We start from the raw sequence: 23,549 nt of genomic DNA, 5'->3' as shown, positions 1-23,549 counted from the left end.
CAAGAGATCATGACAGTGTGAATACTGGACATGAAATAATGACATTGAATCCACATTTTTGCCAAGATTTTGGCTTTTAAAGGCTGTGGTTTTAAACTTTTGATCAGCTGATGAACAGCCTATTTCTCATTAATGCTTGTTTGCAATCAATTGTCTACTCAAAACATTTTTTGTCTCACTCCTGTTTGTTATTTTTGCATTTTTTTTGCAAGAGAGTGATGCTGGCTCCCAGCATGCCTGGCGGCACCTTTTTGTAAATAGTTGTTCAAAGTATATGTTTCGAGGTAACATAGCTGTTTTGTATTTATTATCCTTTACTACTAGTAGTAAAGTAGTTCAAGACACGCCCCCCCCCCCCCCCCCCCATATGACATCCAGGCCAAAAGTCTGCGAGTGAAAAGAAAAGATTTGAACGTAAAAAAAAAGATCTAAAAGCGTTTAAAAAAATAATCCGAAAAAACAGAATCTCAAATATCAAAATATATGAACGCAAAAAATGAAAATACATAATTTATTCAAAAGAATCACAAGAGTGAATCAGAATTATATTTTACCTGAAAATGTGTCATTTTAAATGCGTTTGTCTATTTGTGCCCTGCGATTGGCTGGCCACCAGTCCAGGGTGTACCCCGCCTCTCGCCCACAGTCAGCTGGGATAGGCTCCAGCATACCACCGCGACCCCAATGAGGGGTAAGTGGCATAGAAAATTGATGGATGGATGTTTTATTTTAAATACGTTGATATATTTTTAAAATTCAACATCAAAACTTGAATTTTTCAGATTCAAATTGTATTTTTTCAAGCACAAACATTTTGGCTCTAACATAAAATGTACAGCATGCATGTACCACTGTTAAAACTGCCTACAATTTTTACATGTTTATGTCTTTGTGCTTCACCGACAATGTTTTCGTGTCCAGCGATGAGCTTTCGCACCTTGTTTGGCGGTCCTTCAACGCACCATAGTTGTGTGCTGAGACGCAAACGTTTGTTTGGCTACATTAGCACTGGCTTCAACAGTCAATCCAGCCTCAAAAGTTTCAGTTAACGAATGTTCTTAAGTCGTTCACGGAATTACAACAAGCAAGCGGTGTGGATTATGTGGACGCAGCTTGGAGAAACGCCTTCTCGAGCCTGCGAGCCTTGAGCGCTAGCTTGACAACCAGACTAAAGGCTACAACGTGACTCTGATTCCATCTGTTCATGTCATTCATTAGTGGTGAGTACACATTTTATACTTTAATTGGGTTTAATAACTGTTTGAGGCATATTTCGGGCTGAAACCCGGGTTATGGTCCGAGACGTAACCCCAAAGAAAAGCGGAATTTAATGATTATTCATTCAGATTATCAATTTCTTATCAGAGATTACAGAATAACTGGTTATTAAATTCAGCGCACACATTGCAATGATAACATCTGCAGTAGAGGCAAAGGTGCATCTTTATCTGATGTATGCTCCCTTGCAGTATAAAAGGAACTGCAAGTCTTACAACCAAGAACATTCCTCAGAATGACCACATTCGGTGTCGTGGGACTCGCTCTTTTGGTGCTGCTTTCAGCGGCAGGGGCAGCAAAGCTACAACAGTGAGTAACTTTTTTCTCCAAATAATCAAATCAACTTTGTAAGTGTGCTGTTGATGGAAGATTAACATCTGTACAAAACACGTAAATGTGGCACCGATGACCTGCGTGGCTTCTAATGGTCTTAATAAATCATAAGAAAGTCTGGCCAATGTACTTAATCACATCTGGTGTGTTCAACAGAAAAGAGTACAATTACTACAAGTATCACCCCATGTCAGAGGTGAGGATACGTAACACGCGCTGACATGGCATACACACGAACACAGTCTAACATCTTTCAGTCCCACAGATATCTGAGTGGATGGTCCAGATTGCAAAGGATCACCCTGACATTGTAACAAGGATAGAGTACGGAAGGACCTACAAGTTCAGGACTATTACCATGCTGAAGGTAAATGAACCTTTTCATGTCACACGCTGAAGTAACTACAAACTAGTACAAGACAAATGCATTTGCTCTTCAGGTTGGTGTGAATACTGGAGAGAAGAAGAAAGCTGTCTGGATGGACTGTGGTATTCACGCAAGGGAATGGATCGCTCCCGCCTTCTGTCAGTACTTTGTCAGACAGGTAATCATTGATAGGACACGGGCGTAAACATTCCATGAGCAAGCCCCTGAACATGATGTTATCATTTCAGATCCTGCAAACATACAAGAGTGACCCAAAAATAGGAGAGATGATGAAGAACATGGACTTTTACATAACCCCGGTGCTCAACATGGACGGCTACATCTATTCATGGAGGGACAACTCAGTCAGTACTGCATTTCTTGCCACGTTTTCACATTATCTTTCCATAGCCTCTATTCAAATTGAAGTATTGTCATCACCAAATACCACAGGCAGACATGTGAGGACCAGATCATTGGTCAATACGGTCCAGTACAGCATTGCACTCCCAAGATGGCAAATATGCTCACAGTACTGGTATAGAGAAACTGTCTGATTGGACAGTACGTTTCTGGTGATGCCATGAGGTCATTGCTTCTTTGTTTGAGTGTTACTAATCCTATGATAAATAACAGTGCTGTTAAAATATGAGGTGGAACCACAAGATAAATACACAGAACAACTAAAAAAAAAATCCCATTGCATGTTTTGTAAAATGGGCAAAATACTGACCCAGAAGTTAGCGATGTTGCCTCAGAGAGAGAAGGTTTTGGGTCATCCTTGCTCAGGTCTTCTTGTTTTGTGGGGTTCATTGAAGGCTGAAAGGTGATCAGTCCAAATGGGATAAGTTTTTGATGGTTCACCAGGAGCTCAGTGAAACAACATTAACTGCGCACTCTGACCCGTTTAGACCCGTCTGTGGAGGAAGAACAGGTCTCCAGGGCCTGCAGGCTGCAACTGCTCCGGGACTGACCTCAACCGTAACTTCAATGCCAATTGGGGCAGTGAGTGTTTATACCATAAAAAATATATACAGTATATTTCAGCGTCAATTAGTATTTGCGGGTGCGTGAACAGGCGTTATGTAAGGGCGGTGTAATTGTATAATGCATTTGGATCCTTTATTTATGTGATTCTGATTCTTTTCATAGCGGTGGGGGTGTCATTTGACTGCTGCAAACAAACCTTCGGCGGCAGAGCTTCTGAGTCTGAGCCTGAGACTCAGGCCGTCACCTACTTTGTAGGAAGCCGAAAGGAGGACTTTCTGTGTTTCCTCACCATCCACTCCTACGGCCAGCTGCTCCTGGTTCCCTTTGGACATCCTAACTTCACTGCCCAAAACTACAAGGAGCTGGTATGTAAACCCCCTATTGCGCTACACAAACTTATAACCAAAACAGTTTGTACCATGGGAACTGTTGCCAAAATGAATAGGCTAGCCATGTTTTCAAAGTCCCTGCTCGGTGCGGTGGGGGTGGGTGGCTGCTGTTCCAATATCAGGAACCCTTGGGAGGTGTTTGCAACACTGAACATATTTGAACTAAAAGTCCCTGAACATTTGTTGGAAAAAGGGCTTCAATGTAAAAACTGAGACATCTATAAGTTGGGAGGCATGGTGAGCTGGTAGAGTGGTTGTGGGTTTGATTCTCAGTTCCCCTGTAACAATGTGAAAGCACCATTGAGCAAGGTACTGAATCCTCAGTTGGTAAGAGTGTCAGGTGACCTGAATGTCTGGTTCTTCAGATGGATGTCGGTTTGGGTGCAGCGGAGGTCATCAAGAAGGTCCACGGAAAGACCTACAGAGTAGGAACTTCACCTGACATATTATGTAAGTAAACGTTTGGCTCCTGTCACCCTTGGACTGACGTATCAGGGGAAGAACTTCTTAATGATTTTAAAGCTTTTATTCCTTAGACCAATGGTTCTCAACTGGTTTGGCTGCGGGACTCATTATCACCCCTCAATATCAATCGCCGACCCTAATTGCGGAAATTTTTCAGCTCCTCGTATATCTTATATTTAAAGGAGCTGCAACACAGCATGACCTGCAGCGGTGCGACGCAGTGTCTCTTTTTATGGCGCGCTCTTCTCCAGCAGCTATCTGCAGCTGTATGTCGGACAGATCGAACGTCAAGTCTCCACTCAACGTCCTTCCCCTCCCACTCAAGTTTGACAAAGTCGACCATAAACATGACACAGACCTTTTGGCGGCATAGTAAGTAGTAGTAAGTCGTGCATTCGTGGAAATAGGGAGGCATAGCCCTGTGACCCATCAGTTAAGAGTCAGTGCCTTGGACAGTATAGTTGCATGCTGGTTAGTACTGCTGCCTCAAAAGCAAGGACATTCTGGTAGGGATCTGGATTTGAATCTGGTTCCTAATCTCATTTTCGAATCCTCTCCTAATGATGTGTTCAATTTACATTTTTCAGATGCCAACTCTGGGTCCTCCAGAGACTGGGCTCGACTACAAGAAATCCCCTTCTCCTACACCTTTGAGCTAAGAGATGAGGGACATTATGGCTTCGAGCTTCCTGAGGATCAGATCCAGCCCACATGTGAGGAAGCCTACAGCGGAGCTCTGCACATCATCACCTACGCACACGACAAAGTCTTTAACAGTGCCGTGGCATCCACTGGCGCAACACTCTGGACCATGCTAGTAGTGGTAGGAGTCACCAGTGTTATGTGATGCTGAACAATGCACGCATCCATCTGAAATATTTGCATTTAATTTCAGTTTCAAAATATGAACATTGCGCAAACACTTGTGAAAACACAAATAATTGGACAGGAAGATGAGTTTTTGGGGATGGATATGTGAATGTACGACTGAATGTATGCCGATAAAGATTGTTTTTCGATATGTGTCCTGGACTGGTGACCAGTCCAGTGGGTACCCTGCCTCTCACCCTGAAAGTCAACTGGGATGGGTTAAACTCAAGTCAATTTATTTATATAGCACCAAATCACAACAACAGTTATCTCATGGCACTTTACACATGAAGGTCACACTTAGAAATGAAAACAGAGAACCAACTGAAACCCCACATGAGCAATCACCTGGCGATGGGGGCAAGGAAAAACTCCCTCCCGGGAAGAAACCTTGAACAGAACCCAGGCTCTGTGGGGTGGCCGTCTGTCTTGACCGGTTGGGTTGAGAAAGAAAAACAGGGGGGATAGATGGTAGATCAAGCCAGAGTCTTTATCAACAGGAGTCATAGTCCAAGGATACATACAGTATCAGCGTATCAGGGGTCAGTTCAAACTATACGCGTTAGCAAAAAGGTGGGTTATTATTAACCTTTATTTAACCAGATAAAAACCCGTTGAGATCAGGATGCCTTTGGCAAGGGTGACCTGGCCAAGAGGTCAGCAGCACACATCACACGTGATAAATGTACAAATCCCAGTGGTGACAACAGACAATGTAGATTAATACACATACTTTGTAAAGTGCAGGGGTTTTTGAGTTTACTTTTAAATAGAAAGGGGGTGTCCGGTTCCAGCTCGCTCGTGACCAGGACAGGCGCTACTGAAAATGGATGGATGTTGCACATTTTTGCTTTCTAGTTTGATTAAAGAGGAAAAGACAATTATGTGAAAGTTCCTGTGCCGGTGAAGGGCTGGTAGCCTTGTTCTCTCAGATGAACCCGTGGGAAAAAGAGCTGCTCCTCAGGAGGCAACTGGTCCCACCGTGTCCAAGCCCAGCCTGCATGGAAATGATGAACAAATGGACAAAGCTGCATATTGTCTTTCCTGTTTCCTGTATGTGTCCCAATGCTTTATTCCCAGCGAGTAATTCTATCTGAACTACTACATTTCCCGTCACACACACCCTCATTGTGCTCGGGTTCGAAGTTCTGTGGCTTAGCGGATCGCTTTCTGTCTACTACTCTCTGCATGATTATGTCCACATCGTGATATTGCTCCTCAAATCGGTTGGAATTCACCACAAATGCGAAGCGGACGTTCACTAAATGCAGGCTGGCTTCCTCTAACACCTCCCTACGAGTGCACTCCTCCCCACGTCTCCCTCTACGGTAACACACTCACACAAGCGTAACAGTACAAGTACTACACAGTACACAGGTGAGAAAGTTGCGCACTGAAGTGGGTGAAAAGGTACTTAAACAGGACAGGAGATCATTTGTGAAGCTAAGAGAACACGTATCTTCATGTTGGGATATAGTTTGTGGCGTACCTCTGTGGTCAAGACTAGAACTAAAACTATTTATTTTATATACAAATGACATCTACAAAGTCACGGGTATTGTTTATCGATGACACTACTGCATTTGGTTGTCATTTCTCCTGTTATCGTTTCACAAAAACAATAACAGGAGAAATGAAATTAAATTTGGAAATCTCACGTTAAAAACACAACACACCGTGGAAAGGAGCACTTCACTACTGAATACTGAACTCATTACTGAGTAAAACACATTCTGCACCAAAAATCACTCCATGTAGTTACTGGCGTTACCATTTTTGGAATTATTGTGCAGAGACGTGGAAATAATTGCAAATTCACACTTCCTTCCCTATTATACTGCATTAAAAGGAAACGTCCCAACAGATGGCGCCGTTTTTCTTTATTTCCACATAAACTGTACTTATTTCCATACAGTATACACTGAAGATGCTCCAAAGTCTTTAGGATATCTTATTTTTAGGTTGGGCTACAAACAAAAATCTTGCAATCTTGAGTCACACAAAAATAAATATCAAAAACATTATTTGCACTGTTGCCCTGGCGGGCAGGTATTTATGTATTACGTATTTATAAATTATTACCGACGCAGGATGAAGAAGGTGTGTTTTCTTCATACCACCCGCCCAAAACCAGCCTACTGTATTTTCGAACAAAAAACATTTCAAATATAAATATTAAAAATATTTTGGTGACCAAAAATCTGTGAATCAAAAATATACGGGGGTGCACTGTAATCATGATCTCCAAATTAAAGGCAAAACGACAAAATCATTCAAACAACTTGCGAATTTCAAGCATAAAGTATCGGCATCAGTATCGGCATTGGCAACAGTTGCACTGTAGTTACTTGGTATGGGATCAATACCACTTTTTGCGGTATCGCCCACAAAGTAAAGTAAAGAACTGTTGTCATGTGACCTGAAATTCAGCAAGTACAATTGTTTATGCCTTTTTTTATACTGATACCGATTATTTTCACTTGAAAATTTCAAGACCCTTGAATGATTTTGTGATTTTGACTCTTATTTGTTGATCATTATTTTTTTTATTATCCTGATTACAATCACAGTAATAAATAGGACAAAGATTTTAGACACCATCCGTGAACAATCTAACAATATGCTATAGTGCAAAATACTGGAAGTAAACAAAGCTAAAAAAATATACTTTTGGCTCTGAAATTTCGGCTTTTTGCCCCAAATATAAATGCCAGCAATGTAGCAATATGAACAACGCAACAAAACAAGCTCACAGAACTAAAACATATCAGTCATCACGCTATCATCCTGATGGGTATCTGTACGGTAGGTATTAGAATCGATCCGCCGACACCGACTACAAACAGGGGGTGGCGCAACTAACCCACTGTCTCGCCTATTACTACTACTCGCCCTAATTCATGTTAGTAACCAATTTTCTGTTGTTATATAGTATTGTCTTACCGGAATTGTAATTTTAAAAATAGTATGGAGAGTAGTAGCAGTAGTACTTGTAGTAGAACCACTTTCGTTTGCTACGTAGTACTTACCCAAAACTCAGGTGCCCGCCGGGAAGTTGATAGAGGCCTTTTCCCATCGAACTTTTCCTTTTGCTGAGGAGTGCGCAGCCAGGATGGACCGGGTCTGTAGCCAAAACCCGTGAACGCCTCACTCAAAGTTTCTTTAGACATCTGGTTGGGCAGTGAAGAGCGATGTGACGTTCTAGATTCTAGAACGAGTCGTGCCGACATTTTAAATGAGGCATTGGTCTTAGAGATGGGATTTATGGCACTTTGCAACGAGCCGTTTAAAAAACTGGCTCGTTATATTTATTTATCTTTTAAGTCAATCGAGGCTAAGGATTTTTTTTTTAAATCAAGGAAACAATCAGAATAATACAAATGTATACATCCCACCAATAAGTACTGTAATATGTACTCTACTGAATATACAGGTGTGTTCTTTGCTTCAATGCAATTCAAGTACATTGTTGCGACACTAAATATTATTTTATTATTATATATTATTTTATTATTACCTTTATTATTTTCAAATAAGGAACAAAGTTGGCACAAACAATGCCACATCACACGTCTTTGACGTCAATTAGTATTTAGTCTTCTAAATGATATATCCACCATCATTTTACTTCTTATGGGTTCATGTAAAACGTTTAATGTACTCATAATACTCTGCAAATATTCCAAATGCTGTTTTTTTTTTTTAGGTGTAGCTTATGAATCTCAGTCTTTCTAGTTTGTAGACACAATAAGAGGATACAGTTTTTCCCACCGACACCCGTTTTTACCTGCTCAACCTGCCAGACGACTAAAGCCCCTCCCTGCTCTCTCAGCCCGAATTCTTATTTCCTCCTGTGGCTCCAAGAAAATCCTCTTTTCACACAGGTCTCTGGATCTGCTGCCTTCCTTCGCGCTTGTGCTATTTGCTTGTTGGATCATGAGTGGTAAGCTGTGGACAGAGGAGCAGTTTAACTGCCCCGTGTGTCTGGATCTCCCCAACGATCCGGTCACCATCCCCTGCGGGCACAGCTACTGCATGGGCTGCATCAAAGACTTCTGGAGCAAGGATGAAGCCAAGGGGATCTACAGTTGCCCCCAGTGCCGCCAGACCTTCTGTCCTCGGCCCTCTCTCTCTAGAAACACCATGCTGGCTGAAGCTGTGGAGCAACTCCGCAAAGGAACCCCAAGGTCTGAGGTGTATCAAAGCATACGAGGGGCATTAAAATCCAAAAAGACTCTGCCCTCCTCGGCCGTGCAGTGCGACCTGTGTAAAGGAGAACAGAGGGCAGCAGTCAAGACCTGCCTGGTGTGCATGAGCTCGTACTGCGAGACTCACCTGAAGCCACACCAGACGACCAAAGCCCTGAAGGACCACGAGCTGATAGCGCCGACAGGCAACTTGACCGAGAAGATCTGCACACAGCACAAGTACCTACAGGAGTTCTTCTGTCGCCAGTGCAAGGTGTTCATCTGTTGGCTGTGCACCAGCAATCAGCACAAAGGCCACGAGAGCGTGTCCACCAAGGCTGAGCGCATGGAGAAACAGGTAAGGCTGAGAAATGAAGTGAACATTTCTTTATAAGTATGTAGTGACAAGAGTATTGTGTATGGGTCTGAGCTCCACTGGTGTCAGAAGTGGGACTACAATGTTAAAGGCTGTTTACCGCACGGGTTGATACATCGCCAATAAAAGGCTGATTTATGCAGAGTCATCCTGCCTCATCATTATTCTGCTGATGTTACACTGGTGTCAGAAGTGGGATTAGAATGTGAAAACCAAAGGGTGGTACCCCAAACTGGACAGTCCCTGTGTGGGACTGTGCATAGTCCTAGAGAGAGCGGGGCAGGTTGTTTATGGAGTGCAGTTGCTAGGGTGGGGGAAGAAAAGTGGTCCTCCACCATGACAGGCTTGCACCCTACAACGGGGCCGGAACCTCAGTAGTGAACGTATTGAGTGTGTCTTTCTGTTCGGCACACAGCGCTATTTTGCGGACATCAATAAAATGATGATTTGTGCGGAGTCACCCTGTCTCATCGTTATCCCATTGATGTTACATTGGTTTCAGAAGTGGGATTACAAATGCCAAAGGGGGGCATTTTTAACGAGAAGAACGAGTGTGAGTCCCTCAGTGTAAGTAGGTGCTGTACCACAAACGGGACAGTCCCTGGGTGGAGTGGGGGAGGCTGTTTATCACGTTAATAAAAGGCTGATTCGTGCAAAGTCGTCCGCCAACATTACACTGGTGTCAGAAGTGGGATTATGATAAAAAAGCCAAAGGGAGGCATTTTCAACCAGAAGAACAAGCGTGGGGGCAATAAGTTTGTTTATTAAGTGCACTTACCAGGGCGAGGAAGAAAAGTGGTCCTAGAGCCTAAAGGAGGGACCGGGACACCACAGGGCGCATGGTACTTGTTGAAGGTGTCTTTCTGTACGGCATTCAGTGCTGTTTTGTGTGCACCAATAAAAGGCTGATTCGTGCAAAGTCATCCCGTCTTATTGTTATTCAGCCGACGTCATACAGGTGTCAGAAGTGGGATTATGATGTCAAAGCCAAAAGGAGGCAAGAACGACATTGCACTCTCTCTCCACGGAAGTGTAGGCACTCCTAGACCTTTGCATAGGCACCCGCCAGGTTGAACACATTCCTAACGACATTCCGATCCACACGCCTCCACGTAGCTCCGCCCTCTTCTCACTGATGTCAACGCTTCTCTTGTGCAGAAAGTGCTGAACGAGATGCTGGCTGAAAATCAGCAGAAGCTCAAAGACAGACAGCAGGAGCTGAAGGACATGAAGAAGATGATGGACGGCATGAAGGTGGCAGTGGCAGCTAGAAATACAGTACTAGGTTCCTGTACTTTAGTTGGTTTTTTAACATTTGTTCGTACTAACTTTCTATACTTAAGAACAAGTACTCAAGTACAAAGTATGATAACTAAAGAATTACTAAATAGAGCAAAATAGTACAAGTTAAAAGTACAGAGAGAGCCCTTTAACAACACATTTACATGTACTCAAGTATAAAGTATAATCACTAAAAAAAATTCCGTAAAGTATATAACATAAAAGTAAGTAATAGTAATAGTTAAAAGTTGAACTTGACTGCTCTTTAACGACACTTTTACATGTAATTTCGATTTGGACTTTTACCTTGTCTATACTTACAGTAGTACTTAAGTATATAGTACTTAATTATAGACAGTAAAAGCTCAAGTCAAAGTACATGTAAAAGTGTCATTAAAGAGCTCTACTTGTACTTGTTTTCTATGCATTGGTCAGTTTTTTGTACTCAAGTAAAAATGTAAAATATAGAAAGTAAAGTATTACTAAAGTGTTTTTCTATACCTTAGTAATGTTTTACTACTCAAGTACAAGTATACTTAAGTGCAGAAAGTAAAAGTACATGTAAAAGCATTGTTAATGTACAAGAAGTGCATTTTTAGGTATCATGTACTTTTACCTTATACTGTATACTCACAGACAAAGTATGATGAAGATAAAATGTACTCCTAGCCTGTGACTTAGCATTGCTGTCACTTTCTGCAGCGCTCCACAGACCGTGTTCACAGCGACTCGGAGAAGGTGTTGCTGGAGCTGCAGCGATCAGTGGAGCGACTGCAGGAGCTGTTGGAGGAGGTGCTGGATGAGGTCGGCCGGGAGAAGATGGGCCAGGCCGAGGAGGTGACCGATAGCCTTGAGGCAGAGATTACGGAGCTCAAGAAGAGGGACACTCAGATGAAGGACCTCACTCAAAGCGAAGACCACATATACTACCTGCAGGTTTGAGGAGTACTGTCCACGAGGTGATGTTCTGCTGAAGGCTGTTTGAGATACACGTTTCCTTTCAGACGTATGAAACCATGTGCAGTCCACTCGAGTCAGGAGACCTTCCAGCTGTGCAGGTAAACCATGAAGCTTCCTTTGAGCCTGTCAGGGATGCCATCCTGGACCTAAGGGAGCGAGTGGAGGAGCTGTGCAACCAGGAGCTCAGCAAGATCACTAAAAAAGGTACGGATTTTGGTTTTGCCTCTAAACAACTCACTTCAAAGATGAATTAAAATTAAAATGGGATGGAAATATTTTCAACATCCATTTATTACATTATAAAGTAAATTAAATAAATCATCAAAATAAAAAAAAATGTTATTTTAAATGATACATTATTTTATTTAACAGTTATGTCATATTTTTTGTTTCTTTTGCTGTATTTATTTTTTCCTTTCCCTTCCTCAATATGTGATTTTTATATAAGAATAACTGCAATACATGGAATCACATCTTAATTATTTAATTGATTATATATTTCATCCCTCGTGGTAAAACAAAAATAAAATTATTTCATGCAAATGCAAATATTGACAATCAATTATTGATTTCATTGACCATACAGAGTGCCGCTAAAGTCTGGATGTTACTTAAAAAAAATTAGACAATAAAAATAAAGATATTTTTAAAATAATTAGAATACAATAAAAAAATTGAATAAATAAAATAAATATTTATAATTACTAAATGCTAATTTCATTAACATTAATAAAATGAAAAATGGGAAAATATGCAATTATATTTATTATAATTTTGTTGTAATTGTGTCATGTATTCTTTCTTGTTTAATTGAATAAAATTACTAAAATGTGAATTTACATAAGAATAACACTGCAATAAACTGATTTACATAAAATGTCATGAAAAATAGTCATTAAGATGCGGGAAGACAAAATAAATAAATATAAGTAAATCATAACTAAATAATATAAGTAAAGTAATGATGTAAGTAAATTATTTAAATAATTACTAATATTCAAATTAAATAATTTCATATAATGAAATTATTAATAATATACATATTTTAAATGAAATTAAAGCAAAACAAAATATTTCTTTATTTTCTTCCAATTTTATTTCATTTTGTTTTATTTATTTATTTATTTATTTAATTAATTGTAAATGTATATTTTACACATTTTTGCTTCTGTGTCCAGACTTTACGGACACCTTGTATTTATATTTATTTAATTTTGCCAAACAATAAACCCCTGTTATAGTAGCCTCTTTTTCACCGTGTTAATCTTGCTTTTTCCAGTCAACGAGACAACTTTATTCACACTGGGCAATGGTAAGATTGTGACTTTTATCTCTTATTTCATTTTTTTTTTTTTACCTTGCACATACGGTCACAGTGATGAGATACATGTTTGTTCATCCAGCCAATCGCAATACCAGAGGTGGCCTTTTGAAATGTGAGTTTTTTGCTCTGCGTGTTAAAAAAAACAAAACAATGAATGTCACACAAGTGTAAGAATCTTTTTTAATTCATTTTTCCACCGCCAGTGTTTTCTGCGTTGGGGTCACGGAACTCGAACAACCGTTCTGCAGGTACCACATTCATGCATCATAATGTGCGAAATGATTTTCAGCAAACGACTTCTTTCGTAGGTTCTTCCCCGAGCATCTCAGTGACATCAAGGAATGCAGAAAGACGAGGACTGGGTATGGACGTCCACCGTACACGCTGTGCGCACACAGAAAAAAAGTGCAACGTGTTTTACGATTTCAGGCATTCGAGGGCAAGACGTGAGGAGCAGAGACGCGCCGCGAGGTGAGAATGGATGGTGTTGAAAAGCTAACACGTCAGCAGCGCCAACTATGACGGATGCATTTTTCCCGTCCTGTTGCAGAGGTAGCACCGAGGTCACCCAGACTGTGGTCTCGACAGAGGCGAGATGAGCAAGAGTCGGGTAGGTTCACACTTTGAACTTCCTGGTCCATCTGTAGCTGCCTGAGAACCTTGGGCAACGTCAGTCAGCTAGTGCAAGAGGCGTTGACATAAACGGGTTCCACTATAATGAGCAATTAAGAGAAACAATCAGAGGTGGCTGATGGGAGGTGTAGCTGTAAGGTGGTCGGAGTCTGTCGTGGCAGAACCAAAACCAGAACCTGTTGGTGGACATCAGCCGCGAGGGATGCAGTCAAACTGAAGAAAGAGTACTATCGGCCTTTTTGGCTCATGGGACATGAGCTGAGTTCATGGTTCTTGCCCAGAAATGGGTCCACGTCAGGGATGACATCCTGCCCAAGTGGAGGAGTTCAAGGACGTTGGGGTTTTGTTCATGAATGAAAGGAGGATGGATTGTGAGATCAATCGGATTGGTGCGATGTCTACATCGATGTGGACTCTGTATTGGCCTGTCAGGGAAAGGAGGGAGCTGAGCCGAAAGGCAAAGCTCTCAATTTACCAGTTGATCTACGTTCCTACCCTCACCTATGGTCATGAGCTTTCTGATGAGCTTCCTCTGTAGGGTGGCTGGGCTCCCCTTAGAGATATGGTGAAGGTCATCACGCGGGAGGAGCTGGATGAAATATATTATAATAAATAATGATGATAATGATAACATTAATGATGACAATAAATGTAATAATGAATATAATCATAATAATAATGTGTGATTACTTTCAAAATAGGCACATTTATACAGTATTTAAAATTAAAATATTTTTCTTATGGGCGTATCTGCGCTGATGTGCTGTAATGTATTAAACATTATTTCATTCATTCACACACCACTCCTAATGGGGTGTAGCGTTTATTCTTTTTTTCTGGCTTTTTATCACTGTCAGCAGTGAAGGACAACCTACGACTCAGCCCAAGACCCAGCCCAAGACCCAGCCCGACTCCAAGCAGGAGAGAGTCCCCGTCCCTGTGGAGCAGGTCCAGTCAGAGTCAGGATGTCCCCGCTATGCCTTCTCAAACCCCAGTCAGCCCGATCGGGACTCCCGCACCAGCATCCACTGGAGGTAAAAAAAAAAAAACACGTTCTTGCATTTCGGAGCAGCCATAACAAACATTTATCACAGCTTTTAGTCGGATGGCGTCCATCAGCAGCATTTTCCGCTCCCGCCGTGGCAACGCACATGTCAACAACACGCCATTTGCAGGCACGTGTGCGCTCAGACACCTTCCATTCTGGCTCATACAGCCTTCTCGTACTTTTCTCACAAACGCTCCTTTTCAACAGGGGGGATGCCGACTCTTTCTGAAACATCGACAGAGGGTAAGACCGCTTCCGAAAAAATCCACTTCCATCATTTGGATGATCTGACCTCTGAACGGCACGTCATCTTTGCACAGTCAACCCCAGTCTGTTCTTGGATACGCCCACAACCGCAGTCACGAATTATGCTCCGGCTTTCCCTGCACGTGAGTAACAGGCACACATGCACGCGCATGCAGCGGAGCCGACTCTATTGCAATCAACACTCGTATATATTTATTTATCAGTGAGAGAGATCAACATTGACAGCATCCAGGCTGCAGAACCAAGAACAAGAGAGGAGTTCCTACAGTGTGAGTCTTTAACCGTCTATTTTAGCCCAACTTTTAGTAGATATTCATCCAGGATGAAATCAAGTGGCTGTTACGGTCCACTTACATTGGTGCCAAGTGGGGCCTGACCTACCAGATTCAACAAATAACAAGGGGCCCATTTTGATATTTTTAGATAAACTAACAAATTATATTAGTATCAACATTTCAACTTTTTGTGCTTTTTTTCCCCACCCAATTTTTGCTGTTGGTCTTTTGTTTGTTTTCTTTTAGTATTTTTTTAAAATAGCGTATACCAAGTCCATTACTTATTTAGTTTTCTACTACACTATTTTAAAATGAACAAATAATTCCTGATTTTTTTTAACCAATTAACGTAGGGGTGTCCAAAGTGTGGCCCAGGGGCAATTTGAGGCCCGTAACTCGTTTTATTTGCCCGCGATATATTTTAAAGACACAAAAATGGTGAAAAAACAGCAAAAGGCATAATGCAAGGAGAAAAACTTGATGCTAATAACACAAAGCTGACAGGCAGGCTGTATTTTCATTAAATATATTTAACTTCTTGGTGTACAAGATTGGTTTTTGCCCTTTTTTTAAATATTACTGTTGTTGTTATATTACATGTATAATACATGTGTGTATTATATATGTATGGTGCGTGTACATATTTTGTGGAAGGAACCTTAAAAAGGCAAACTCACCCTTTTCACTGACCTTTGTAGACGCTGTCAACTTCACCCTTGACCCCAACACCGCCCATCGGCGTCTGGTTCTGTCGGAGGGCAACACCAAAGCCACTCTGCAGGGGGAAGTGGCGCCTTACCCAGACACCCCTCAGCGCTTTGACGGTTGGACCCAGGTGATGTGCGGCAGCCCGCTGTATTCCCAGCGCTCCTACTGGGAGGTGGAGTGGCGAGGCAGAGGCTCATCGATGGGCGTGGCATACGGCTCGCTGAGCAGGAAGGGCTCGGACGCCAGGGCCGGAATCGGCTACAACGCTCAGTCCTGGACCCTGGAGCTCTCAGACTCCTGCTGCTTAGCGTTGCATGACAACGAGAAGAGGGACATACCGGTGATCTATTCCCCCCGTGTGGGCATCTACGCGGATCTGTCAATGGGAACTCTGGGGTTCTACGGCGTGGCCGAGAACATGACGCACCTTCACACCTTCCGGGCAAACTTTACCCAGCCCCTCTATCCCGTCTTCGGGGTGGGGAGTGGTGTCGGAGTGGGTCTGGACTTTGCGCTTGGACAGTTCAGCTCCACTTCAGACAGCATCAGACTGTGTCCCATGTGAGGGTGTGTCGTGGATACAGTGGAACCTGTTTGTCAACATAAGCGGTTGTCGACATTGACAATTGACTTTGTCCAGAGTCATGAGGAGAATGGGTAATACAGGATTTTTGTTTGTTGGCATGTTTTTCCGTCATTGGGGCATATTTTTTATTTAAGATTCTTGTGTTTGCATATGATGTCGGTTTTTAAATGCCCCAGTTTTCATATGATTGGGTTTTTAACAAACATTTTCACCTGTCTCTGTTATCTTACAATATTGCGCATAACAAACTAGCCCGTTTGCCCTGTATTGTGTCAATTTGCGAAATTCGGTACCCAAACGAAGCACCCTCCACATTTCTGACTCACCGTCAGGGTATTTTTTTATGTGGGACTGCTAAAAAACACGCCGTGAGGCCAAAGAAAGTTGCCAGTACCAGCAATTGGATAAAGAAGGTAAGAAGAAACACTATTCTCTCCCCTCCTCCCTCTACGCCCCTCACTGTCTTCGCCAACAAGAGTCCTCAGTAAGGGTACAAGTGCTGAGAAATGTGCATTTATCCATCTCATTCACCATTTAGAAATATTTCACATTGTTTTCTGTAATTATTCTCTATTAAATGTATTTTTTGCTCTGATTTTTGGGTGTCCGGAACGGTTTCATTGGATTAACATTATTTCCTATGGAGAAAATTGTTTCGGTTTTCTTCTGACCTTTTGGAACGCGAGGTAACACTATAACAATGTTAGTGACGCAGATCATAAAGTAGGCATAGGCAACTTAGGCATAGGCAAGCATCACTGCACACATAAAATAATTATTTTCCCCTGCTTTATTGTTAAAAAGAAACAAGTCATTAATCAGCTCGATGTTGTTTACAGAAAATTGTGCCATGATAAACTAACCATGTAACATAATCGCGCAAACCCAACAACTGCCACGGCTGTGTCTCAATTACACTTAGTCTTTTGAGTGCATAAGTGTGCTCATACTGAGAAGTATGTTGAAATGCAATGGCCGGAATTTGCAGTCAAAACGGTCGAAATGTTGAGTGAACATTTACCACACTCAACAGTCGCCATCTTTGCTGTGTAGCAAAAGGGGAGGGACTAACTTGAAATAATGGCGGCTGAGGAGCAACCCGTAGCGCTAGAAAGTAGCGAACAGAAGACGAGGGTAAATATGTACAACAGTAACAAATTTGGGCAGTGACGTGTGGCCAGGGGAGGCATGAAGGAATTTTTTTTTACAGAAAATAAAAATTCATATTTGTCTATTGAACTGCATTCTAAAATATATTTCCTGTGTGATTTTCTTAAGTAAAAATCACTTAATTTGCACATTTCCAAATCTGATAGAGGACAGAAACCTAAGATTAGTCTTAGTGTGCAAGCCCTGCCTACCGTCTGAGTGAGTTGAATCATGACGCCTGCCAGTTGCTGTTTGTAATGTCCTGTATATAATGCAAGTGTGATATCACTATTCTTTCTAATTGGACAATAAAATACATAGAAATGTTATACGGGAGGCGCCTGCAGTACTCTCCGCACCCTGATGGGGTGGAGGCGTGCGTGAGCTGGAAGGTGCTTGTCACTGCCGTCTTTCCATTTTTAGACAGCACTAGCACCAGCTGCAGAGCAGCAGTCAAATGTGTTAAAGGTATTTTTTTTGGCTGTGCTGAATGAATTAATTTATTTGACTGCCAAGATGGAGGATTTAATATCCAAGCTCACCAGAAGCTGATCAGACTTTTACAACAAAGTATCACGTTTTCCAGGGAGAAGGATCGGGTGCATGTACAGTCATCCCTCGTTTATCAAGACCCGACCGCGATAAGTGAATTTTCGCAAAGTAGGATTCAATGTTAATAGATTATTTTCATAGTTTGAGCATAGGACACCTGTTTGTGACATTCTAAATAAAATTGTCACTATTAGAGCCCTCTAGACATTAAATAACACCCTTATAGTCGCCTTCACAGTCCTTCTACCCAATATAGTCGATATAATCAGAGAAAATAAGCAATTTATGACATAAATAAGACTCATGCTCTTGTGTGTTTCAATACGTTTTCCTGACGTGTGGACAGAAAGTGACGTCAGGGATTCAGAGTTGAGTGTTCGTACGGCCACAACAGTAGCCCGTGTTAGTATCATTTTTATGATTATTATTATGTTATTATTGCCTGGGATAAATAATTATAAAATAATAACAGCCTGTCAATGGTGATGAAGTCTGGTGCCTGTTACTAGTGGCACCTAGTGGCCAGTGTAGTACAGTTCATCAACATCTTGTATCGGCTTAAAACTGTTTTTGTATTTTAGGTCATTTGGATCAATTTAATGCTTGAAAATGCTTACTTTTGGACAAGAATACGTAACATTTGCTTAGATATGCATTTTTTTGGCCTACCGTAATAGGATGTACTCATCCACGAAACAGCGATCATTTATAAATGAATTAATTTTTGAAAAAATGCAATAAAGTGAGGGATGTTCGAACCATGATGTAACAAGGGATGATTGTAAAGGCAAAACCACAAATGTTTTTCAGTTAACAAAAACAAATAAATGGTTCTAAGAAGTATCTGAAATTTGTTTTAAACTAGTGAATTATTCTCTTCTTTTTCCTGGTTATACTCTTCATGAGTAACCTGTCTTAACATCTTTAAAAACTCCCAAAAAAAACCTCACCAGCCATGAACCTCACCACACGTCACTGGATTTTGGACAACACCTCACTGTCAACATCGGCTCACTCAGCAACTAAGTACAGAGTACAGAGTATACTTGAAGTGTACTGACAGCAATATTCCATTTGAGATACAGCCTTAATAACACACACATTAAATATCTGTGTAACAAATTCTGATAAATAAAAAAATATAAAAAAACACACATAAAAGCCAGAGTATCCAATTTCTCTAAGAATAAAAAAGGCAAAACAAAATTATTTCACTGCTCTTCTTGATCTGCACCAAAAAAACAAAAAATGAAAAGCTACACGGTTGTAGTCGACATTGTTACTGTTAAGTCTCGAATCCGTAGGTTATAATCTATATAGTGAAAATAAAAGTTTAAACACAAGGTGACTCAGTGAAAATCTGGACGGGTTTGTGTTGGAGTCCTTAAAAACCAATTGACAGCAAATTAAAAGGAAACTTTTTTTTTTTTTACTAAACATTGCATTGGGCTCTGTCTCAACTGGCGCATGCGTGTACCTACACTTTAGTCTTTTGAGATCACAAGTGCGTTCACACTGAGAAGTACTGCAAAATGCAGTGTGCAGTGATAGACACTTACCACCCCAACTGGAGTGGTTGCAATTCACCATTAAAGAGGAGAGGAGAAGAAGAAGAAGCTGGTGAATGTTGTGATCGCCATTTCTGGTAAGTGCACAACAACAGTCACGGATTTGGGACACTCAAGTGTGAAGTGTACTGATGGAAGTATTCCATTTGAGACGCAGCCCCAGTGTTTTTTTTTTTTTGGTTTGTTGTTTTTTTAACTATACTTGACCATGTTCTTGGGCTGAAAAGGAAAAGTGCAAATAATAAAAAGACAGTGGGTGAAGGCTTGAGAGCAACACTGGTTTCTGCTTTAAGGTTGCTTACCTTTAAAAGAAAAAAAAAAAACGCAATAAAAACTGGTTCAGACCTTGCTTTCCAAGTCCTGCCCATCTGCAGACAGGTGCATGCTAGGACCTGGAGGCTGCAAAAAGGCTGTTTTAGATGTCAAACGTATGAATTGTGGGCTCTAACTCTACTGAACCTGGCAAAGAATCATAACATTACAGTCAATACAGACCAATACTAGAAGCCCTTAAAAGCACTCCATTCCCAGTTGCTCAAACCCTAAAAAAAACACTTTGCTTTTCTTTCTAATCAACATCCACATAACCTTCTATTCACATTCAAGTTACACTACATTGACTCAAGTAAGGCCGAGTGGTTAGCATGTCAGCCTCACGGTCCCCTGCCTCTCGCCCCAAATCAAGTGGTATTGAAAATGGATGACTCAAGTATTGGGATGCCGTCCTTGCTCTTAATTCTTCATCTTAAGGAGACATTTTGGTGGATTCCATGCAAACATCTGTTTGGGGGAAAGCTGCTTTCTGTTCAAAGACTGTGGTGCTGGCACTAAAGGAATAATTATCCATACATATGTCCATATAGTGTATCCTCCCACATCACACACATCCAGAGCCTATCAACAAGGTACGTACAAGAAGCCCGCTAAGGCAGGGGTGTCCAAAGTGCGGCCCACACCTCAGTTGTGAAGTTTGGACACCCTTGCACTCTGGTAATAGCTACAATCGTGTACAGCGGAACCCGTTTAAGTTGACATCCCCTCGCATTGGCAGACTCTCGTTGACATAAGTGGCTGTCGACATAACTGAAACCACTTTTATCGGAGGTGTTAATAGCAGGAGAGGATTATACCACCACTCCGCCCAGGCTTAGTGTAAGGAACCAATAGAAGGAGGGTGCTGGCACACCAATTCCGCCCACTCTTACTGTATTTAAGGCCTAAGCTACCAGCACTTATTAGTTCGCTGACGAAGCTCTTCGGATGAGGAGCGAAACGTCCGACACCTTCTTCACAGAAGTACAGATGACGTCTCAAGAAGCCTTTCCCTCGATAACTGAAACCAGTCGTTATTACTTACTACTAGTTACTAATTTACTTGCGACTTTGACCAAAGACATAAGGAGAATGTTAACACAGTCCCACTCAGACTAGAGCTGTCCTATCTAGTCTAGGACAGCTTTGATAAGACAGCTGCAGTCTAATTCAGACGGCTGTTGACATGTAAACTTAAAAGGGTTCCAATAATTCACTTGTGACTGGCCAGGGACATAAGGCTAATGTCGACATGATTCAACTAAGACTAGAGCTGTCCTATCTAGTCTTCAATAGTCAACAGTCGACTTAAACAGGATCCAATAATTTACATGTGACTTTGGCCAGAGACATAAAGAGAATGTTGACGTAGTCCAACTCAGACTAGAGTTGTCCTATCTAGTATTTGACAGTCGACAGCTGTCTTTGAGACTACAGCTGTCCTACCTAGACTTTGATAGGACAGCTCTAGTCTAACTCATACAGCTGTTGACATGTAGACTTCAACGGGTTCCAAAAATTTACTTGTGACTTTGGCCAGAGAAATAAGGCGAATGTCGACATAGTCCAACTACAGTTGTCCTACCCAGTCTTTGATGGGACAGGTTTGACAGTCAGCCTAGCGCTGTCCTAGTCTTTTATGAGACATCTCTAGTCTGACTCAGACAGCTATCAACATTTGACTTAAACGGGTTCCACTGCATCTTTAAAAATGCAGCTAAAACAGTCAATAAAATATGCCTATATTGTCATTCATCCAGGTCATTGAACCACAATCGCATTTGGACTGTTAAGGTTCTCTGAGATGTCCCGCAACTCATCCGAGTCTTTGATCTATGCTATTAAACCACAGTCTGTCCTATCATACCAGAGTTCTCCTATGTAGTCTTTGAGCATGAACTGATGAAGCCTGTGTGGATGGGAAGCGAAGAGTCTTCTAAGACAACCTGAACAGTCCACTTGTGATCGATTCCATGCCCTCAGAAGTCAGTTAAAATATGTTGTGCTTTAAAATCATCTCTTAAAAAGGGGGAGAGGCATCAGAAAGAACTGACATGAGCTAGAGGTGGAACTTAGGGACGGTGGAGCTGGGTTCTTGTTCTGGTGGATGTCCTGTCCCCATCAACATTTACCTGAATGCGGTGGGGCATTCAAGGTGACCTTTGTGCATCTTTGTTTGAGGTTTCCCCAGGGTGGTGGGGGCAGAGCCAGGGAGGTGGGGTGAGCAGGAGGCGTCGGGCGACCTGCTGACTTGCCCGCTCGTGCGCCGATCATTGCCGGGAGGCTCTGGTTGCGCCTCAGACCATCTAGTAGGCTCCCACCGCCCGCCGACACAAAGGTGGCCGAGTCCTGGTGCGACTCAGAGGCCTGGAGGACCTTTGTAAACCCCAGGTGCCGCAGTCTCTCCAGCAAGCTCACGTTGAGCGGGTCCGGGAGAGACCCACGTGCAGGGATTTCCCGGAGTGGGCTGGGTAGGTCAGGATGCGGGGCGCGGCCTAGATTCAAGCCGTAAACATCTTGCAGAAAAAGCTCTGCCGGCCTTGACGCCAGAAAATTGTCAGCAGAGTGCTGGCGGCACTCGGGCGAGTGCAAGGGTGAGTTGGGAGGCGTACCTGGGAGTAAGTGGAGGAGAGGCCGCTGAGGCAGGGGCTTTGGACATGATGGGGGGGTTTCTGTGGAGACTTGTGCAGAAATGCCTCTCTCCAGGACCAACTTGGCCAAGCCACCGGCGGCCACAGCGGGGCGACGAGCTGGGAAGGAGTCTCCAAGACTGAGTCTGCAGGGAGTCAGAGGGGTACTGGGTCCAGTCCTCAAAGAGCTGGGTGTGTTGGCACCGAGAGACGACTGTGAACTGTGAGGTAAAAATACATGTGTTATCCTTATGGAATCAAAAGGAGCTTCGCAGCGTCTCAATTCATGCACTTCCATACATTTTCCCCCCATATGTCTTGAGTGTATAAGCGCGTAAGTATGAGTGCAAAGTACACTTCTCACTTCCGTACTTACATCCAGTACCTGGATGTTGCACTCAGTGAGTGTGCACTGATGGGCACTTTCAACCCTCAAGAATTGCCATCTTGGCCAAGTAACGGAAGGGGAGGAATTAGCTTGAGTAGTTACAATTTACCAAAAAAAACAAAAAAAAAACAGGTAATGTGAAATGACTAATGGATTTGGGACAGCACTACACTGTCAAAACTTCTGAATTCAGCAACACAGTACACGGTGTATGTCGTATACTTACTGAAGCGGACTGACGGAAGTATTCAATTTGAGACACAGTGCTTGATGTTGAGAGGGAGACTGACCTTGCAGTGACTTGTGTGATGTCACTCGGGTGCAGGATGCGGCACATGGTGAAAGTGTAGGTGGCAAATGTGGAGCTCTGACACTTGACTGGATTTTGGACTGCAGACAAACAAGAAATTACCTCAACTACAGATCCAGATTCCTCGGGCATCGAGTGGCTGAGTCGATTCATCACCATCAAGTTGTAGAAATGTGTAAATCCTATAAAAGCACTTCTAGGCTGCTGGAAAATAAGACTCGTGAAGCCATTGTCTGCACATTTATGTGTGACTTTATCCAGATAAAAAGGATGTTTGTTAACATGTTTGTTTGTTGTTTGTTA

At 42.2% G+C, this 23,549-nt stretch overlaps 4 protein-coding genes across 8 annotated transcripts in view; 2 read left to right on the top strand and 2 right to left on the bottom strand.

Moving 5' to 3' along the window:
- The first annotated feature begins 1,513 nt into the window (after nucleotides 1-1,513).
- cpo (carboxypeptidase O) lies at nucleotides 1,514-4,669 on the top strand. Its single transcript, XM_054754969.1, has 9 exons — nucleotides 1,514-1,587; nucleotides 1,768-1,807; nucleotides 1,877-1,978; nucleotides 2,052-2,156; nucleotides 2,227-2,343; nucleotides 2,890-2,983; nucleotides 3,131-3,333; nucleotides 3,723-3,807; nucleotides 4,410-4,669. The coding sequence occupies exons 1-9, from the start codon at nucleotides 1,514-1,516 to the stop codon at nucleotides 4,667-4,669; spliced, it is 1,080 nt and encodes a 359-aa protein (XP_054610944.1).
- Nucleotides 4,670-5,234: 565 nt separating this feature from the next.
- On the bottom strand, nucleotides 5,235-7,936 carry nudt15 (nudix (nucleoside diphosphate linked moiety X)-type motif 15). Its single transcript, XM_054753700.1, is given in 5 exon segments — nucleotides 5,235-5,689; nucleotides 5,816-6,002; nucleotides 6,004-6,013; nucleotides 7,722-7,842; nucleotides 7,921-7,936. Coding segments are annotated over 5 exon segments (450 nt in total). The 3' UTR covers nucleotides 5,235-5,573.
- A 523-nt stretch (nucleotides 7,937-8,459) lies between these two features.
- On the top strand, nucleotides 8,460-17,247 carry trim25l (tripartite motif containing 25, like). 2 transcript variants are annotated; one of them, XM_054796679.1, is made up of 16 exons: nucleotides 8,460-9,237; nucleotides 10,414-10,509; nucleotides 11,239-11,472; nucleotides 11,541-11,700; nucleotides 12,776-12,808; nucleotides 12,900-12,932; nucleotides 13,024-13,068; nucleotides 13,129-13,182; nucleotides 13,250-13,291; nucleotides 13,371-13,430; nucleotides 14,311-14,487; nucleotides 14,548-14,628; nucleotides 14,709-14,744; nucleotides 14,822-14,890; nucleotides 14,972-15,037; nucleotides 15,742-17,247. In XM_054796679.1, exons 1-16 carry the CDS (start codon nucleotides 8,629-8,631, stop codon nucleotides 16,314-16,316), a joined length of 2,370 nt encoding a protein of 789 aa, XP_054652654.1. In that variant the 5' UTR covers nucleotides 8,460-8,628; the 3' UTR covers nucleotides 16,317-17,247. The 2 variants fall into 2 exon arrangements, with proteins under 2 accessions (XP_054652654.1, XP_054652724.1); XM_054796749.1 differs by having other exon boundaries at nucleotides 8,461-9,237; nucleotides 14,314-14,487; nucleotides 15,742-17,246.
- trak2 (trafficking protein, kinesin binding 2) overlaps nucleotides 17,105-23,549 on the bottom strand; it is a 29,231-nt gene continuing 22,786 nt past the window's right edge. For all 4 annotated transcript variants that reach the window (XM_054796299.1, XM_054796387.1, XM_054796470.1 and 1 more), the window contains 2 exons: nucleotides 23,227-23,326; nucleotides 17,105-22,769 (listed from right to left, as the gene is read on the bottom strand). In XM_054796299.1, the coding sequence (XP_054652274.1) occupies nucleotides 22,040-22,769; nucleotides 23,227-23,326 (830 nt within the window). In that variant the 3' untranslated portion in view covers nucleotides 17,105-22,039. The remainder of the gene's footprint in view (nucleotides 22,770-23,226; nucleotides 23,327-23,549) is intronic.

This window comes from Dunckerocampus dactyliophorus, chromosome 1 (assembly GCF_027744805.1).
Source record: "Dunckerocampus dactyliophorus isolate RoL2022-P2 chromosome 1, RoL_Ddac_1.1, whole genome shotgun sequence".
Lineage (NCBI taxonomy): Eukaryota > Metazoa > Chordata > Actinopteri > Syngnathiformes > Syngnathidae > Dunckerocampus > Dunckerocampus dactyliophorus.
The sequence above is the reverse complement of the archived record's forward strand: the minus strand, read 5'-3'. Positions and strand labels throughout refer to the sequence as shown.

Coding starts and splice junctions, on each gene's coding strand:
- cpo (XM_054754969.1), top strand. CDS start 1,514: ATGACCACATTCGGTGTCGTGGGACTCGCTCTTTTGGTGCTGCTTTCA. Junction 1,808..1,876: donor AGTATCACCCCATGTCAGAG/GTGAGGATACGT, acceptor TCAGTCCCACAG/ATATCTGAGTGGATGGTCCA. Junction 1,979..2,051: donor GGACTATTACCATGCTGAAG/GTAAATGAACCT, acceptor TTTGCTCTTCAG/GTTGGTGTGAATACTGGAGA.
- trim25l (XM_054796679.1), top strand. CDS start 8,629: ATGAGTGGTAAGCTGTGGACAGAGGAGCAGTTTAACTGCCCCGTGTGT. Junction 11,473..11,540: donor ACCACATATACTACCTGCAG/GTTTGAGGAGTA, acceptor GTTTCCTTTCAG/ACGTATGAAACCATGTGCAG. Junction 12,809..12,899: donor TTTATTCACACTGGGCAATG/GTAAGATTGTGA, acceptor TTGTTCATCCAG/CCAATCGCAATACCAGAGGT.